Raw genomic sequence first — 19,516 nt, 5'->3', positions numbered from 1 at the left:
AAAGAAGTCATATGACGCCCGGTCAGGATAACACAACCACTTTGCCAACGTCATTTTGCTATAAGGTGGGCGGCATGTGGTTAAAGGGGAACTTCATTCTAAAAGGGAGGTTCCGCCTCCTTCCCCTCCTCTACCACTTTTGGAGGTTTGCTTTATTTTTTGGGGAACGGGTACCTAGTTTCAGCAGGTACCCACTGCCACTTCCGCTCTAACCAGCCCCCACATCCCGCAACCTTCACAGGGCCCAGAAGGCAGCGGGTCCATTCACAAAGAGCAGCATGACTTGCCCATGCGCAGTGGGAAGTCGGCTGTGAAGTGGCAAGGACATGTCCTATTCCATTCCATAGGCAAAAATTTTAAAGATGAACTCCAGGTAGACATATATATATAAAAAAACACAATTTAATGAAGGCGCGTCTTTTAAAAATAATGAAATTCATGTGTACATACAACCAGCATAAGTACCTGAATCTGTTTTGATGTGAGCCACTGTCATGCCCTGCACAGCAGCACTCTGGGAGAAGGAGAGGCAGCACTAGACTCTGCTGCATGCACATGTGCTCACAGGGAACATGTTGACAGGAGGAGAGAGCAGAGTTCAGATTCTTATTCCTACATTGTCCAATCAACATGCTGGAGATAGGGATCTGGCACCATGGTAACACAGAAAATGGTGTCATCCTCCTAGCTTTGCTGTCTGTCAGAGGTGTATAAATCATGAACATGGCCAGACAGAATGACATATCCTTTGGCACATACAACAGTTCACATCTATTCATTTGTGTATTTAGCCATGTGCCTTAGGCATCTTATTGTGTTGTAAAATGAGGCGATAAACCTCACTGGTTTTCATGGTATTTCTTCTATGAATCCAAATCTGATCTGAATTAGAGGGAAGGAAGGATAAAGAGCCAAAAGGCCCTAATTCGGACTTTACAGGCAAGATGGAAGAGAGTGTAATAAAATTAATACTTTATTAACAATGAATGAATGAATGAATGACAACGGACAGGTCAAATAAAAAAAGAATTAAAAACATACAGTAAACATGTAATAGTCATAAATGTCTAATGTAAGCAGAAGGTTGACACCAAATGGACACGGCAGTGAGCACCTGTGCGTCAACACGTTTCGCTATTTTGCTTCGTCAGGACACACTTGGGGGTAGTTGAAAGGAACAGGTCTCACTTGTCGACATGAGATTATCAGATTATCTCCACATGGAGATCTCCTGGGTGATCACCAGAGAATCACCATATAAAACAGGAAAAAAGGCTGCCTTTTTTGCTCCCGGGGGGGGGACACCAAACTCTATGCTATCGTTGCTTGTGTAATCACACCGGTGAAGTCTATGTAGTCACACTCATTGTGGGCAGATATAGGAGAGTCCGGTGAATCCAGTTTGAAAGGGACACATACTTTTGTCCATGTGGATTACTGTTTAAGCCCCTGATATTATAGGTGGGAATGTTGTGTTTTTCACCCTTTCCCTCCTGCTACTCTCCTTTCAATGATTTGGATCTCCATGCCCTTTTCTTTCCTCCCCTGGCGAACTACATGAGCTAATACCTATACATATATTTTCATGCCATCAGCCCGATATACGGTTGCTGGTACCAATAAGAATTTGCCTCCTGCTCTACATGGTGATCACCTAGGAGATCTCCATGTGGAGATAATCTGATAATCTCATGTTGACAAGTGAGACCTGTTCCTTTCAACTACCCCCAAGTGTGTCCTGACGAAGCGAAATAGCGAAACACGTTGACGCACAGTGGCTCACTGCCATCCATTTGGTGACAATCTTCTGTTTACATTAGACATTTATGACTATTACATGTTTATTGTATGTTTTAAATTCTTTTTTTACTTGACCTGTCCGTTGTGATTCATTGTTAATAAAGTATTCATTTTATTACACTCTCATCCATCCTGCCTGTAAAATCTGAATTAGGGCCTTTTGGCTCTTGATCCTTCCTTCCCTCTAATTAAAGTCTATACAGATGTGGCCTTAGGAGTGTTATCTCAATTTTTCCAAATCTGATCTATAATGGGGTTTATGGGAACCCATAACAAAAGCAAGATTCATGATTTGTGTTGGGTGATATACTGCCATAAGAAGTCCCATGTTTCTGTTCTCCTAGCCTAGTCACTCTGGGCTCTGTGTATATATATAGGCACTGCCAGCATAGAACATGAAGGGTCTGTGGCATTCTGCAGCTCTGCCAGTGTCACGGTGGTGGCGGCTGTGTTGTCAGGACCGGAGGTCACATCTAAGCTTTCACTGGCAGTTCCGGCCCCTTCAACCACAATGGAAAGTACAGCGTCAGATTGCTGAAAGCTCTCTTCTCCTGGACCGGGGTCATCCAGGCGCTGTTGTCTTGTCTTCAGTTCTGTCAGTGTTGTTTCTTCCTCCGCAGCGGTCTCATCATCTTGTTTCCCTCGCCCTCTTTTCCTCTGAGCCTTTCTGACCTAATCACATTGTATTAGAATACAAAATTGTGATCACAGTACAAAGCAACACGCCACTTTACAATACATAGAGTCAGCAATAAAATGGAACTGAACTAAAAAAGTGAAGATTTTCTATGTTATAGAGAACGTCTAGAAATGTTAATTGTGCCTAAGTGGTAACCTGAAAAATGGACCTTGATTGATGCAAGGGTTTTCCCCAATCCTCCTCTTCTGGGGTCCCTCCGCGACGCTCCTGGCTCCTCCTCTTCCCTGGGGGCACTCGTGTGGGCACGCTCCTGTATCCTGATGCTGCGTCCATTGACACAGACAGCAGGACCCGCCCCCGCGTCATTGGATTTGATTGACAGCAGCGGGAGCCAGTGGCTCCCGTTGCTATCAATCTATCCAATGAGGACCTGGGACACTGACTGGAGCTGGTGTGCTCGTCCCCATCGCTGGAAAGACCAGGTGCAGGTAAGTAAAAGGGGGGCTCTGGGGGGCAGCTGCAGCACAGGAGGGTTTTCACCTTAATGCACAGAATGTATTAAGGTGAAAATCCTTGAGGCTGGTTTCACACTATTGTGACTTGGATGCGGGATCCCCGCACCCAATTCGCAATAGTAGGAGAATGTGACCGGCTTTCTATGGAGCCGGTTCACATATCTCCGATGGGGCTCCGATGCGAATTTGCACAGGAGCCCTGTGCGTCTTTTGGTCCGTTTCAGGTCCAAATTCAGCCCGAAATTTCGGGCTGAAATCGAACCTGAAAGGGTGAACGGGGACGCATAGGACCTGTGCTGGGAGCCGCATCGGCATGCAGTGTGAACCAAGCCTTAGGGCTTACAACCCCTTTAACCACCCTATAGCAGTTTTACTGGTACAAGGCGGCACCTCCTGCGCCGAATCACATGCGCACCGCCAGCGGCTAGCTTCCGCTGTGATCAAACACAGCGGGAGCCCAGCGGCGGGTACCGCAGACTCAATGTCTGCCGGTATTCTGCTGAGAAAGTTCCGCTCGGCTCCTGCGCAGTAGGATCCGGCGGAAATAGCCGAAGATGAATAGGTGAAAATCAGCTGTACACAGCGCCTGTAAGAGGGCCCCTTGCGGGCTCGATTCGCTCGCCACGCTTCAGGCACGGCCTCGCTTCGCTCGGCTCTTTTTTATTCCCCCTCTAGGTCCACTTGGATGGTGGGGAAGGAATCTGGACCTAGGGCGCAGGCGCCGTGTACAGCTGATTGAACATTTTGAGCTTCGGCTATCTCCGGCGGCTCATAGTAGTTGGTACTGCGCAGGCGCTGCGCCTGCGTAGTACAGGGGGGTTCTTATCCACCGAGGGAACTTTCTCTGCAAGACACCGGCACCCGCCGATTGTTTAGTACACAGGTAGAACGTCAATCTGCCTATATAAACAAGGCAGATCGCCATTCTGATAGTAGGGAAGGCACTGATGCTGTGTTCCTGCAAAACAGGGACATGGATCTATGCATTCCATTAGTAAAAGCACTTCCCCCACGGTACACAAAATCACTAGCTAGACACACAGTTAAACCTTTGATCGCCCTGGATTTTAACCCCTTCCCAGCCAGTGTCATTAGTACAGTGACAGTGCATAGTTCTTAGCACTGATCACTGTATTCGTGTCACTGGTCTTTAAAAAGTGTCAAAAGTGTCAGTTAGAGTCCAAATTGTTTGCTGCAAAATCGCAGTCCTGCTGATCGCCGCCATTACAAGTAAAAATTTTTTAAAAATAAACAAAAACATCCCATAGTTTGTCAGACGCTATAACTTTTGCGCAAACTGATGCATATGCACTGGATTTTTTTTTTTTTTGACCAAAAATATTTGACCAAATACATATTGGCCTAAATTGATTAAGAAATTTGTTTTTTATTTTTTCATTGGATATGTTTCATAGCAGAAAGTAAAAAATATATTTTTTTTTCAAAATTGTCGCTCTTTTTTTGTTTATAGCGCAAAAAATAAAAAACGCAGAGGTGATCAAATGCATTAAGGTAAAAAAACCTTAAAGCTTTGGAACCACTTTATTTGAACAAGCTTAGAAGCGGATTGGCTACCATGCACAGCTGCACCAGATTTTGCACTCTCCAGTTATAGTAAATTGACCCCATTGTCTGGTACTTCTAGAAAAATAGCAATGCACTTTCTGGTATGTGAGGATGAGAGGGCACTCCTATGTCTACAGCCTCATAGCTGTATAACGGTTTATTGCAATCTAAAACACTGCTGCCTCTGACTGCTGATCTTGGGTGAGATTTGGTGATTTCACTACTGTGCTGCTCTCTGTTCTCCTTGCTGGAGGCTCCAACATGAGAAAGCAAAGCCCTGCCTCTACCAAGATGGCTGCCTCCACACAGAGACACGGTGCAGAACAAGGCATGGTAAATCAGTTTTGTGGGGGGAAAATCGGCTTTGGGAGAGCACAGGCAATACTGGGAACTAACTGATGGGGTGCTTTGATGGGGCCTGTAGCTTATGCATGTATTTGCAAATGTGTGCAAACTAAACACCTGTTTTTAACGCATATCGTTAGACAGGTCAATTTGGTTTGTCGCAGGCTGGCCGGTAAGTTGAGTTTGGAAATTTCTTTCTGCTTTTGTTTGATATAAGTTGCCCTTCCAGTGCTCCTTGCTGCAAAGACCAGTTATAGGTGGGGGCAGTGGCCACTTGTTTGTACTGTTAATATATTGGTCAAGCGACACACTGACACCTTTGCTGCCATAGTGCTATGTACTGGGTGTTCAGTGTGCCCCTGTGCCTTTGAGGGGTGGGCTCTTTCCGGGCTCACCTGCCCTCGGCCTATCCATTATAATGCATGTGCTTCCATTGTGGAGACTCTCAGAAGTTAAGAGTTATCACTGGGTTCTCCTGGCAGGGATGGCTCCCCGCACTGGGAGAACACAATAGCTCTGCGGAAGGGATTCCCCCATCAACACTGGCTGAATCAAGCGATTTTCTTTCCTGCAACCATATTTGCATGATCTATGGCCTGCCTTAGGTCAGCCATAGACGGTGCAAATTTCTTTCCTGCAACCCGTGGAAATTTGCACGATTCCCCCATCAACACTGACAGTGCTGACAGAGGAATCCTTCCTGCCAAGACATTGTGTTCTCCCAGCAGGGGTTGGGCGGGAGAAGCCGTCCCACCAGGAGAAGACAGTGATTGTTGCTAGCAGCTATAGCAGCCGCTAGCGATAATAGCAAATAAATCCAACAGGCTAGTTGCACCCAAGTTGATTAATCGATCAACTTGGTACATTCAGGCTGCTCATACACGGTGTGAATTTGAATGAGATTCAAACCGTCTATGGCCGGCCTAAGGCAGCCGCAGCACCAGTAGAAAATCCCCTGCAGTAAAGACTGCTCTATTTTGTGTCTATATACAGCAATCTGACACTTGGCTCAGAAAAGAATCATGTAACCTGAGGAAGCAGGTCCATTCAGATTGCACATGTCAAGGGCTTCCTGTTATCTATCTGCTCTGGATTACTTAAAAATAAGATGAACATAAATGGAGTGGATTTTCTGACTTTAGCACAGCTGCATTACTTCTTGCTTAGCACTAACAGCTCACCAATTGATTTTATTCAGAAAGGTAGATCCCTCCACCTCCTTACCTGGTCCTTTTCATTTTCTGCCAGCAGCCGGCACTTATGCTCTTTCAGATATTTCTGGCGAGTGAATCCTTTTCCACAGTTGGGGCAGCAGAAGCGATAATTCCCTGTGTGGCTCCTTTGATGCTCGATCATATGCGCTCGCCGGCTGAATGACTTGGAGCAGTACTGACACTTGTGTGCTTTCATCCCTGATTCAGATGATGGGAGAACTGCTATTAAAACTAGGACCTAGCACAGCCAAAGCAACAAGCATTGTACTAGAAGCTTTCCCCCGCTCACCTGAATGTGACAAAACGTGCGCTTTCAGCTTATCCGGGCGATTAAATTCTTTGTTGCAGCCAGTGTGAGACCTTAGGGAAGGAGAAAACAAAGAATTTTCTGTTTACCCATAAAGTTGGATCTGTTTTGTACACATCTACTGTATGCACGGGGCCCCATATTCTGACCCATAAAGAAAAGAATGCAGATAAAGGGTTAAGCCGTCATAGACAGATCGAATCTCGGCTGGTGTCCTGTCAGAAAGCTGTTACCCATCAGAAAGAGCAACCGTAGTGATGTTCTGTTGCAGCCATCTTGGTACACCCGCACTAAGCCTACATTTTTACACCCACTGGAGTTTTGCCTTTCACACTTATTTTTACCAGTAAACTGAGCTTATATAGTGAAATACAGTATTTTGAAATCTGTCAGACCGTTTTGATGTTGAATTATAAAATCAGCGGTGTTCTGTCAGATTATAAAACCTTTGAGATCAGCAGGCTTGCCGATGCTTTTAAAATTTAACATCAAAACTTGTCACAGACTTTCAAATACTGTATTTCACTATATAAGCTGAGTTTACTGGTAAAAATAAGTGTGAAATGCAAGACTTCGGTGGGTGTAAAAAGATGTCCGCTTGCCACCTTCTGACTGTAGGCTTACTGTGGACGAGTGCGGGGTGTACCAAGATGGCCGCAACGGAATGTCACTTCCGTAGCATTTTCTGATGGGTAGCGGGCTTTCTGACAGGACACCGGCTCAGCAGGATGTATATGTATGGGCAGGCTGAATGTAACCAAGTTGATCGATCAACTTGGGTACAACCAGCCTATCAGATTTTACATGCGATTATTGCCAGCGGCTGTTATAGCCACTAGCAATAATCACATGATGCTGGTATGGGCCCACTGGCGGGTGGGACGTATATAAGCCACCTCCCCTGTCACAGTTTTTTCATTCATTGACACTATACTTTGCAGGAGGATCTGGTTTACTAGTAGACACTCGAGGTAATTATCTCAGGATTTCTACATAGCTTTGTCCAACACTTTCTTCATCTTTCCATTTTGCATGTTTTAGGTTCGGGTTATCTAAGGTGTCCTCACTTATGGTCACTCATCACTTCCACTCCTCACACAGGTTGTCTCTACAACCACAACCCTGTTTGTACACATCTTCTCTTCAATCTCTCATCTTGGTATCCAGTTTCTATTCACTTCCATTTCACTAAGTATAACATCTGATGGATATTTTATTTATCCAACACAGACCCTTCTGCCTAATCTACCTTTGGCCATCACGCCTTACCACATTATGAAAATAGATATTTTTCTTTTTGTGGGGTTGTTTTGCCTGTGTCCCCCTGCCATGGGGCTCTTCAATACCTCAGCGCCCGGGACTGACAATTTTTCAAGCTCCCCGCCTTCCACAGCTGCATATATATATTTTTTGCCTGTGGTTGTATGTAAGTATTTAAGATCGGGAACATTGTTTCTTGTTATAACATTTCGTTTTAAAACTAGATATACTTATACTCTGTCTTTTGCAGATATTCCTTAACATCCACCCCTGAAGAAGTGGTTATACACAAAACACGTTGGGAATTTAGGCTGTAGCTACATGCTCTTAAAGGACCCAATCTCTATATATAACTATTTTATCCTAACCCATTTTCATTATTTTTTATACATATTTCCATACATCTGGTACTAATCTTTATCCTAAACTGTTGTGTACAGACAGTCTACTGACTGGAATGGTACCAGCTGATTGGAGAAAAGCCAATGTAGCACCAATATTTAAAAAGGGCCCAAAATACATCCCTGGGAATTACAGACCAGTTAGCCTAACATCAACAGTATGTAAACTCTTGGAGGGGATGATAAGGGACTATATACAAGATTTTAGTAATAAGAACGATATCATTAGCAGTAATCAGCATGGATTCATGAAGAATCGTTCTTGCCAAAGTCCCAAATTCCCTCCTCTTTTGTACCTGAATAGGGATGGAGGCATATATACATATATGTGCTCCATTTAAAGTCCAACAGCTTTTTTTCCCCATTTTTTTGCACTAGCAATAATCTCTGTGTTCCCCTGGCGGAGACGACTTCCCCCACCGGGAGAACACAATGGCTCCACGGGAGGGATTCTCCCATCAACATTGACTGTGTTGATGGAGGAATCGAGCGATTTTCTTTTCCTGTAACCCGTGGTTGCAGGAAGGAAAATCGTTATGTCTATGGTCGGCTTAAGGAAGTCTAAAGGTACCCATTAGATTAGGGTTTTAGTGACGGGCAGTGGCGGCCCGTGCATTAAGGGCGCACGGGCGCTGCCCCCCTCTCTCCTGCCACCCCCTCTATCACCAATAGATAGAGTCTTGCATTGCATGACTCTATCTTTGGCAGCCGTTGCCACCCCCTATTCAGGCACCTGGCCCCTTTTCGGGCGCAGGGCGCCTGAATTACAGCGGCGGGGGGTGTTTTTAAAGCACCTGATTAGAGCCATAGGCTCTAATAGGCTTAAAAAAGCGACCTGCCATGCTGGATTTAACAAGGTTTTTGCAAGTTCTGGTGATACTTCTACTTTAGGTTGCAGATGTTTGACTGATAATGATGGGCAACAATACATCTGCCCATCCTAAAGCTTATCGCAGGCTGCAAACTCGCTCCCAAATCAGCCGATGGATATTTACGTCATGTGAATGGTCAAAGCTTCATATTTTTTTATACACCTGCACTTAGAAAAGCCCACATTCACAAACCACATACGCAAAGGGGCACTTGTATTGTTTGTAGGGTTCATGGATCAACATGTGTCTTTTTAACTTGTCCTTGCGATTAAACGCAGACTCACAGAGAGTGCATCTAAATGGCTTTTCACCTGCAAAGACACAGAAAAGTTACTGTCGTTCTGGAGGAACTAGTAGAACAGAACATCAATAGACAAACATGAACATGTGGGTAGGATAATCTGTTCTAACTTTTTCCTAAAGCAGGAACCTAACCGGGAATTCAAAAACTTGTGAGTAGGAAGGATTTTTATTGCAGAAGAAACAGGCAGAAGAGACATACTAAGTCTCTTCTGCAATAAAGGCCTTTTACCTTCCTCATTGCAAAATGCCTTAGTATTCACTGAGCTGTGCATGCATACAAATAGGAGAGTATTTCTCCACCCTATATAGCAATGTTGCAGTCTTTTTTCTGGCAAGCTGTCCCCAGTGTGAGGAGGCCCTAAAACAGACAGCTGCACAAAAACAGCAACATCGCTACTCAGTGTGCCCAGCAGCCAAGTAATGACTTCAAGTGGTTGTTAAGCCAATATATTATGATCATGCCATCCCCTCTGTAAAATAACAATATGTATCCCAGCGTCTGTGCTATAAAAAAACATGCTGACTTCTATCTTATATCTGAGCGTCTCCCGGCGCTCACGTGACTCCTCGGCTTTCTCCTTTCCCCGGCTGACCGCTATAGCGGGAGGGGCTGAGAACTCCGCCTCACATCAGCCAGGGAAGAGGGGAGGAGAGAGAGCTGAGCAGTCACATGAGCGCCAGGTGACACTCTGATATAAGGTAGAAGTCAGCATCTTTTTTACATAGTAAAGACGCTGAGATTCATATTGTTTTACAGAGGGGATGGCATGATCATAATATAGTTATGATTGCAGCAGGAGGGGAGATCTGAGTGGACAGAGCTGACAGGCAGGGAGGGGAGGAAGGAGAGAACATGGGGAGAGCAGAGAGGAGAGCTGCAGATGACGGAGGCAAGTAAACGGATCACGGTGTCAAGGCTCAGCAGCCATGATAAACTGTGGTCAGTTTACAGGGGGGAGGGCATAGCCCGGCAGGATCAGCCAGGTATTTCAGGTGATACAAAGTGCCAAATTACACAGCACACGCAATGTGCTGTGTAACATGCTTTAAAAGGCACAGGATCAATATTTTTTTTTTAGGTTAACAAACACTTTAAGGCAGTGGTCTCCAAACTTCGGCCCTGGGGCAGGATGCGGCCCTTTTATTGGCTTTATCCGGCCCTTGGGACACTGTTCCTCCAACCGACACCAATTATTGGGCACTGTTCCTCCCACTGACACCATTGATGGGGCACTATTACTCCCACTAAAACCCAATGATGGGGAATTTTGTATTCCCATGAAGGATAGTAAACTGGCCTTCTGTTGAGAAAGTTTGGAGACCCCTGACTTAACGTGATTGTAAAAGTCTTGGTTTTTTTTTTTTCTATAAAAATAGCATACTTACCTGCCCTGTGTAGTGGTTTTGCACAAAGCCTAGATCCTCCTCTTCTCTGGTCCCTCTTTGGTGCTCCTGGCCCTTCCCTCCTGTTGAGTGCCCCCACAGCAAGAAGCTTGCTATGGGTACACCCGAGCCAAGCTAGAGATCCCTGTGTCCATTTAGACACGGAGCCTCAGCCCGGACCCGCCCCCTTTCTCTTCTCATTGGCTAACTGACTTTGACAGCAGCAGGAACCAATGGCGCCACACTGCTGTCTCAGCCAATGAGGAGGGGAGTCCAGGGCAGCCGAGACATTACTACAACATCGCTGGATCTAGATGGGGCTTAGGTAAGTATTAGGGTGGCTGCTGCATACAGAAGGCGTTTTATCTTAATGCATAGAATGCATTAGGATAAAAAAACCTTCTGCCTTTACATTCACTTTAAAGACATAAGTAGTACCTGAATGGATGTGGCTGTGAAGTTTCAGATAGTGTTCCCGCCTGAATAATTTCTTACAGACTGGACACTTGTACCGCCCTCCTCCGCCATGAGTGGGTAGGTGGCGCCTTAAATATCTCTCACAAGGAAACACCTACAAAAATGGACACCAAAAATAAAAATATTATCTAAAGCACTCATTGTAGTCAATAAAAATCAAAAGGTGTTTTTTATGAGCTGTATTATAGCAGTTTTACAATTCAGGGTAGTTTTACAGCCCATGGGTACAGATAACTGAAAGTGTGTATAAAGGCACATTAAACAAAAAAAAACACATTTAATACCCCTCTGCAATATGTGCACATTCCCCCATGTTTTATCCATTTAAACATCCTGCAGGTACACAAAAATGTACCAAAAATGTAGTGTGTGTCTTCTTTGATACGACACAGGTCTGAATTCCAAAGTATGTGTTGCCAGCTCTGCTTACATCATTTCTGATAGATTACAAAGAGCACAGACCCCCTCTTCCTGTTCTCCTCCCTTCCTCATCTCCAGAACCCCTACTCCTCTCCAGAACCCCTCCTCATCTCCATAACCCCTCCTCATCTCCAGAACCCCTACTCCTCTCCAGAACCCCTCCTCATCTCCATAACCCCTACTCCTCTCCTGTATATTTGCCAGCCCCTCCTACCTGTATATATGCCAACCCCCCCCACACCTGTATGTATGTCAGCCCCCCTCCCCCCCAACACCTGTATATATATCAGCCCCCCACCCCAACGCCTGTATATATGTCAGCCCCTCCCCACACCTGTACATATATGTCAGCCCCACACATACACAAATCTGTAAACGCACAAGCCTCTGGCCCCTCCCTGTACACAAACAGCCCCCTCCCTTTCCTTCACAGCCCCTACTTGTAAAGGAAATCTTCCTACCTAGTCCCAGCTCGTTTTTACAAAGCTGACATGTTGCTGACACAGAGGAGCACAGTACAGGCAGCTCACATGAGGTGCACATGCACATAGTAGCCAGAGGTGACAGTAAAGAGCTCGATGTCTGAGCTCAATGACACAGAGAGCAGCAGAAGCTGAGAGATCATTTCTATAGTACACAACACGGCGCCCCTTCACACGTCCTGCCTTCTTCTGGCCCGGGCTTACAATTGTATCGGCTGTACCACCCCTGATGGCGGCCCTGCCCCTCCTCATCTCCATGACCCCTCCTCATCTACATGACCCCGCCTCATCTCCATGACCCTGCCTCATCTCCATGACCCCTCCCTCTTCTCCATGACCCTTCCTCATCTCCATAACGCCTTCTCTTCTCCATAACCCCTCCTCCTCTCCATGACCCCTCCTTGTGCACAGGCAGACAGCGCAGGAAGTTGTCAATAAGATTTTTGGCAAAATCCCCCTTTCCTTATCTCCATAACCCCTCCTACTTTCCTTCCCCCCCTTCTCATCTCCATAACCCCTCCTCCTCTATAGAATCTTTTCTCCTCTCCTTCCCCCTCCTCCTCTCCTTCCCTCATCTCCATGACCACTCCTCCTCTTCTTCCCCCTCCTCCTCTCCAGAACCTAACCTTCTCTCCAGAACCACTCCTCCTCTCCAGAACCTCTTTTACTCTTCTTCCCCCTTTTCTCCATAACCCCTCCATCTCTCCGGGACCCCTCCTCCTCTTCTTCTTTCATCATATAGCCATAACCCCTCCTCCTCTCCAGAACACCTTCTCATCTTCATAATCTCTCCTCCTCTCCTTCCCCCTCCTCCTCTCCAGAACCCCTCCTACTCTCCAGAACCTCTTTTCCTGTTCTTTCCTCTTTTCGTCTCCAGAACCCCTTCTCTTCTCCAGAACCTCTCCTCCTCTCTTCTCATATTCAGAACCCCTCCTCCTCTCTAGAACCCCTCCTCCTCTGCAGACCTCTATGGGACCCCTTCTCCTCTGCAGAACCCCTCCTCCTCTGCAGACCTATGCAGAACCCCTCCTCCTCTCCAGAACACCTTCTCATCTCCATAACCTCTCCTCCTCTTCTTCCCCCTCCTCCTCTCCAGAACCCCTCCTACTCTCCAGAACCTCTCCTCCTTTCCAGAACCTCTTTTCATCTTCTTCCCTCTTTTCGTCTCCAGAACCTCTTCTCTTCTCCAGAACCTCTCCTCCTCTCTTCTCAACTTCAGAACCCCTCCTCCTCTCTAGAACCCCTCCTCCTCTCTAGAACCCCTCCTCCTCTGCAGACCTCTACGGGACCCCTTCTCCTCTCCAAAACCCCTCCTCCTCTGCAGAACCCCTCATCCTTTCCTTCCGCTCTCTAGAACTTCTCCAACTCTCCAGAACCTCTCCTCCTCTCAAGAACCTCTTTTCCCCCCTTTACCCCTCCAGAACCCCTCCTCTTCTCCAAAACCTCTCCTCCTCTCCAAAACCCCTTCTCTTCTGCAGAACCTCTCTAGAACCCTGTTTCCCACAGCAGCAGAACTACTGAAAGTGAACCCGACCTGAACTAACATGTTCCTAAACAATATTTAAGGCAAGAACTTTTATTTGTTTTTAGCTTTGGATAGAGTAGGGGAAGGGCTACAACCTCTGTCAGGTTTATACTCCTGCCTGTGTATACACTGGGAAGTGTTATCTCTCTGTTTATTATTGGGACAGAAAATGATGAAAAATCAAAAATGTTACCATTGTCACTGCAGCGGGAATAGAGGGAAAAACTCATTTAATGGGGACACAGACACCAAAAAAACAAAAACAAAAATCAAAAACAAACAAAAAAAAGAAATTAGGAGTTAAAGCGGAGTTCCATACAAAAATGGAACTTCCGCTTTTCGGAACCCTCCTCCCCTCCGGTGTCACATTTGGCACCTTTCAGGGGGGAGGGGGGTGCAGATACCTGTCTAAGACAGGTATTTGCACCCACTTCCGGCATAGACTCCCATGGGAGTCTACGCCTCTTCCCGTCCCCACTGCGCTGTCTGCTGGGAACACACAGCTCCCAGGAGAGAGCGGGGACCACTTGGGACGCGCAGCGCGACTCGTGCATGCGCAGTAGGGAACCGGGAAGTAAAGCCGCAACGCTTCACTCCCTGATTCCCGCACCTAGGATGGCGGCGGCAGCTGCCGAGAACTGAGCGGGTTCTCGGCGTCCCCTGCCGACATCGCTGGACCCTGGGACAGGTAAGTGGCCATTTATTAAAGGTCAGCAGCTGCAGTATTTGTAGCTGCTGGCTTTTAATATTTTTTTTTTTGTGCGGTGTGGGTGGACCCCTCTTTAAAATAGATGGCCAGCCCCCAACAATTAACATATTATGAACTAATTATTTACCCTAATAATTGATCCATCAACTCATCATAGAAATAGCTGCTAAATACCTTTATTTTGGTGTATGGTTTTTAGTCACTTGACCTGCAGTTCCTGTCCAGGCAATGGGTGGGCTCTAATGATTTCCTGTCTGACAATAAAAGTATTATGGAGAATGGTTTCACCCCTAAACTGAATGGGGAAACTGAGTTCCGCAATATGAGGACTGGTAGGATCAATAGGTAAATACTTTAAAAGGAAGTGGACAATTAAAGTCTAACTAAAAGCAAAACTTCGTTTGGATAGAATGGAGAGGGATTAGAATGCCTGTCAGGTTTTTCTTGCTGTCTGAGTCTATGTTAGGGGATTCGCCCTCTCTATTTGTTATGTTTATTGTTATCACTGAAAGTGAAAAAAAAATCCCAAATTTTGGGTTGTCACCAGTACAGTAATAGAAGGGAAATCTTCCAATAGGGCCACTAGTTCTGGTGACAATCGGGGATTCCCTCACGTTGGAGGAATTTTTTCATGAGACAGTTATGAGAAATCTCCCCAATGGGAAACAGATAAGAAAAAACTAACAGGGGTTATAACCCTCCCTTATCCTAGCCAAAAATTAATTACCTTTAGTTCTATTGTAAAATAGCAGATATTGGAAGTTCATATTCTTTATTAAAAAAAAAAAAATTGTATTTAGCTTGGAGTGCCACTTTAACCATTCACTACTTTATCCCCAAAAAAATGAAAATGCCTTTAGATTTACTTTAAAGTGGTTCTAAAGCAGTGGTGGCCTGTCCATTAGGGGCGCCCGGGTGCCGCCCCCTCTGTCACGCCACCTGCTCTGTGTAGAATGGATAGATTCATGCATAGCTTGATAGATTCATGCATAGCATGAATCTATCCATGGCCGCCATAGCCACCCCCTATTCAGACGCCGGGTGCCTGAATTACAGCGGGCGGGGTTTTTTTTGTTTTTTGAAGCACCTGATTAGAGCCTATGGCTCTAATCAGGTGCTTCAAAAAACAAAAAAAAAGCACCTGATTAGAGCCATAGGCTCTAATAGGCTTCAAAAAAGGTGGACTCAGAGCACAGAGCATTGCGATCGGAGCCCACTCAAAAAGCGAATGAATATTCTCTTTTCTAACCACTGAACCACCTCCCAACCAATCAGGAGGCGCGGGTCTAATATCCGTCACCTGATTGGCTGAAGGCACAGGTGCTCCGATTGGATACCTAGCAGGAAGGAAGGAAGAAGAGACAAATGGAGGACACAGGAGCTGCTGCCTGACCCGCTGCTCATCTCGCAGCTCGCTGTCGTCACCCGCTGCCTGATCCCCCACCAAGGGGTAAGTGCTGGGCAGTCAGCGAGCGGGGGGGGGGGGGGGGGGGGGGGATTTGTACAGTGTGTCTGTTATTTATTTACAGTGCTTCTGTCTGGCTGCTGCATTAAGCCCCACCCCTGAGGTATCCGGATTCTACTTGTTATTATCGTTACAGAACTGGAAGCAGAATCTAAGTGGTTGCTCTCAGACAATTCCACTTTCTCTGCTCCTCCGGCCGGATTCATGTATTCTTTCAGTCCTTTGAGAGGATGAAGATGTTAGACAGAAAACATATCCTCACCTTCTGGCAGTGTGGGCAGGGGTAGCTGTGCGTGGCCGACTGTAAATGTTGCTCCAGTGCCTCTTGTGTGGAATATTTATTCATACACTTCAAACACCTAAAATAAGGATGCAATTACCACTTTATAACTACAACAGATTTTACAAGTGTTTTTTACAATTGGAGTTATCACAAATAATCTATTTAATAAAAACTTGAAACCACAAATGTAATTACTTTTTGTCTACAGAAATGCAAATAGATACCAAACACAAAATCCCCTGAGCTTAAAAGTGGGCCCAAAAGAACACAGTTGGTTATATTCACATCCTGGCTTTCTTGGATAAGTCTCATCTTGCTGCCCTCATAAGACTGGAAACACTGAAACTAGGGTTTGCTCTGATAGCGGTATCGGTGCGGATACTAAGCATTTGCACGAGCATCGGTACTCGTGCAAATGCACCAATACCTGAAACCGATACTTTCATGCTCAGTGCTTTCATTTGACAGCGGGATTCCCCCACTGACAGCTGAAATGTAACAAAAAAAAAAGCAGGCAATTATCGGATGTTAAGGAGCGGGGCCTGTGCATCCTTAACAATCAATGATTGATTCAGCTGTCAGTGGGGTTCCCCTGTTGACAGCTGAAGTGTTAAAGAAGTCTGGCAATTGGAGTTGTCAAAAAATAAATAAATAAAAAGCAGCCAGGCAATGGCCTGCAACACTAAAATAAAAATAAACATTGTTTCTTTTTGTATCTTTCTGTTTCTTCATCTACAGATCAAAGGGATTAAAGCGGGGTTCCACCCAAATTTTGAACATTATCTCTATGCATTCTCTTCCTTGCCTAGATGCTGACATGCTGTGTAAAAAAATTTAAATCGCCGTAATTACCTTTTTTTTCTAATCTTCTTTGCACTTCCTGGTTTTCCTCCCATGGGAGTAGGCGTGTTTCTAGCCTCTCCCAGACCTCCCACAGTCCCCTGGGAGATAGTCTCAGGCTTCCCAGCATGCATTGTGCAACAGTGTCATCACAACATCTCAGTGAATGCTGGGAACACAGCATTCACCGCATCCAAGAAATACATGCTTGTGGGCTTCAAATGCCCACAATGAAGATGGAAACCGCCTTCAGTGAATTTTATAAGTTATTCTTTACAATGAAATCGGACACAGGCGGACTTATTACACAGAAAATGTGAGTAGATAATCATGAGAAGAAAAGTTTGTGAGTGAACTCCAAAAAAAAAAGAACGATAGATAGGTGGACCCCCGCTTTAACTTCCATCTGCAGATGAAATCAGTTTAAAGCAACCTGTCAAGTAAAAAAAAAAAAAATGTTTGTGTATTAAATGTTCCTCTGTTTAACTCCTTATTAACCCCCCTTAATTTACTATAATCAATCCTAAATTAACTCCCTATTCTCCTCCATGTAATTATTGTTTTCCTGCTGATTTTATTCGTTCACTTCTATTTTATAAACTATTAATAATTAAAACTTTTTTGTTTGCTTTGTTCGCTAATATTTTTACACCTCTAACATACATTTACACGTTTCACATTGAAAAAAGCGCAAAAATTATAAATATATATACACAGTATCTCACAAAAGTGAGTACACCCCTCACCCCTCAAAATTGACATCAATTTTGTTTGGGTGCAGTGTCGCACGACCGCGCAATTGTCCGTTAAATCGACGCAGTGCCAAATCGCAAAAAATGGCCTGGTCATTCAGCAGCCAAATCTTCTGGGGCTGAAGTGGTTAAATAGTTTTTTGGGCCAGGCTGGCCCAAAAGAATTATCTCCATGTTGGAATGATGTGACGGCTGTGTGTTCTGTAGTAGACTATAAAAGCATTAGATACAATCAGGAGAAGCATAAGTCACTTCTTCTCTGCTACCAGGTATAGATGGAGTTGATCTCAGCGCATCCCTGCCATTCAGGAGGAACCTAGTATGTTATCAATGAATACAAGGCTTTCTCTGATTGGCCAAGGTAGAGAAGAGGGCAGATGACATAATCTCCACCTCAGCCGGTCAGAGGAAGCCTTGTATTCATTGATAAAATACAAGGCTTCTCCTAAATGGTGTTTGATGAGCTAAGCCAACGTGATCTATACCTGGCAGCAGAGAGGAAGTGCCTGATACCACTGCGGGAACCCAGAGCCACTCACTGATTGTAGCTGATGCTATTATAGCCTATTACAGCAGCCAGCCTGTTCTGGCATCAAAGTAATTTGTCTGGGCCAGCTTGGCCAATACAAACTATTTAAAGTAATAATATCCTGTTAAAAAAAAAAGTAACAATAAACCTGGAAATTTACTTTAAAATGCCTACATATTGAGAATACGCCATACAGCACGTTTCCTTTAAACACAGCAAAAGTAACATTGTACATCTATAGAGACAATTTACTTGTATACAGCCATCTCCTTCTTGGGGGCGATCAAGGGGAGCAAGCAATGAGAATACTGGTGGACCCCCATCTCGTAGAGGGAGGAAAAATCCTTGTTGCAGATGTGACATCGATAGGTCATCTCCTCCTGGTGGGTTTTGATGTGTTCCAAGAACTGTTCCAGCTTCTGGCAGGTATGAGTGCAGCCTTTCACCACACACTTGTATACCTGGAAAAATGCGTCAGATGCTGTAAAGCCCAATACAAGTCTTACACCTTTTCATCTCTTTAGCCCTATACATCATATACTATGAATTATGATTTATCTGGTCTTTGAAATGCCTTTAAAGCAGTGGTGGTCCTTCCATACGGGGTGCCGCCCCCCTAATCCATGCGCCCAGCCCCTAATCTACATGCAGGGCACCGGACGTATGGATTCCAATGGGGTTTTTTTTTTTTTTGAAGCACATGATTAGAAGCCCAAGGCTCTAATTGGCTTCAAAAGAGGGTGGGCTCAGGGCACAGAGCACTGCGCCCCAAGCCCACCAAGTTGTGTGACAATATGAATTAATATTTGCTATTGTCTTCCTGATTCTCCTCCCGGCCAATCAGGAGGCTACTCCAATCGGGTCTCAGGACACACTTCCTGTTCAGCCGGGAGAAGCAACTGCCCAGTTTGGCTCTTCCTTTCTCCTGCCTCCTAAGTTAAGGCCAGTCTCCCGCGTCTCTCGAACATCCAACACCAGGTGGGGGTGCTAGCGCCGATCGCTGTCTTCCCGTTCACCATCTGTCTCCCATGCTTGCAGCGATCACTGTCTTCTCGTCCGTCTCCCCAGAGGGGGGGCACATGGCGTCAGTTTGCCAACCCCCACCCCCGCAAATATTTAGCACCAGCCGCCACTGCTTTAAAGTAATTTTTTGTTCCCCCCAAAATAGATGCTTTCTGCTCTCCCACTCCAGTGCTCTGTGCTGACAGAGCGGAGCATTCATGAATGAAAGAATAGAAATCCAATTAATGAAAGGGATGGGCCAGGGACAGTAAGGATGAGAAGGAAAGGGCAAGATGATGCTGGATGTCCTTCAGACAGGAAATTAGGTGGGCTCTGTCTGACTTGCTGCAGCTTTTAATGCACACTGTGAAAAGCTCACAGCATACAGTAAAATCAGAGAAAGCTATTTCAGTACAGGAGAGGAGC

The 19,516-nt window shown here is 45.4% G+C and overlaps 1 protein-coding gene across 1 annotated transcript in view; it reads right to left on the bottom strand.

Moving 5' to 3' along the window:
- Positions 1-1,949: 1,949 nt before the first annotated feature.
- ZNF341 (zinc finger protein 341) overlaps positions 1,950-19,516 on the bottom strand; it is a 61,822-nt gene continuing 44,255 nt past the window's right edge. Inside the window, exons 10-16 of the mRNA XM_073606354.1 lie at positions 18,341-18,549; positions 15,947-16,043; positions 11,045-11,177; positions 9,120-9,231; positions 6,370-6,440; positions 6,091-6,278; positions 1,950-2,472 (exon numbers count right to left, since the gene is read on the bottom strand). Of these exons, the coding sequence (XP_073462455.1) occupies positions 2,146-2,472; positions 6,091-6,278; positions 6,370-6,440; positions 9,120-9,231; positions 11,045-11,177; positions 15,947-16,043; positions 18,341-18,549 (1,137 nt within the window). The 3' untranslated portion in view covers positions 1,950-2,145. The remainder of the gene's footprint in view (positions 2,473-6,090; positions 6,279-6,369; positions 6,441-9,119; positions 9,232-11,044; positions 11,178-15,946; positions 16,044-18,340; positions 18,550-19,516) is intronic.

The sequence above is a fragment of the Aquarana catesbeiana genome, linkage group LG12 (genome assembly GCF_042186555.1).
Source record: "Aquarana catesbeiana isolate 2022-GZ linkage group LG12, ASM4218655v1, whole genome shotgun sequence".
Lineage (NCBI taxonomy): Eukaryota > Metazoa > Chordata > Amphibia > Anura > Ranidae > Aquarana > Aquarana catesbeiana.
This window is presented reverse-complemented; position numbering and strand designations above follow the sequence as displayed.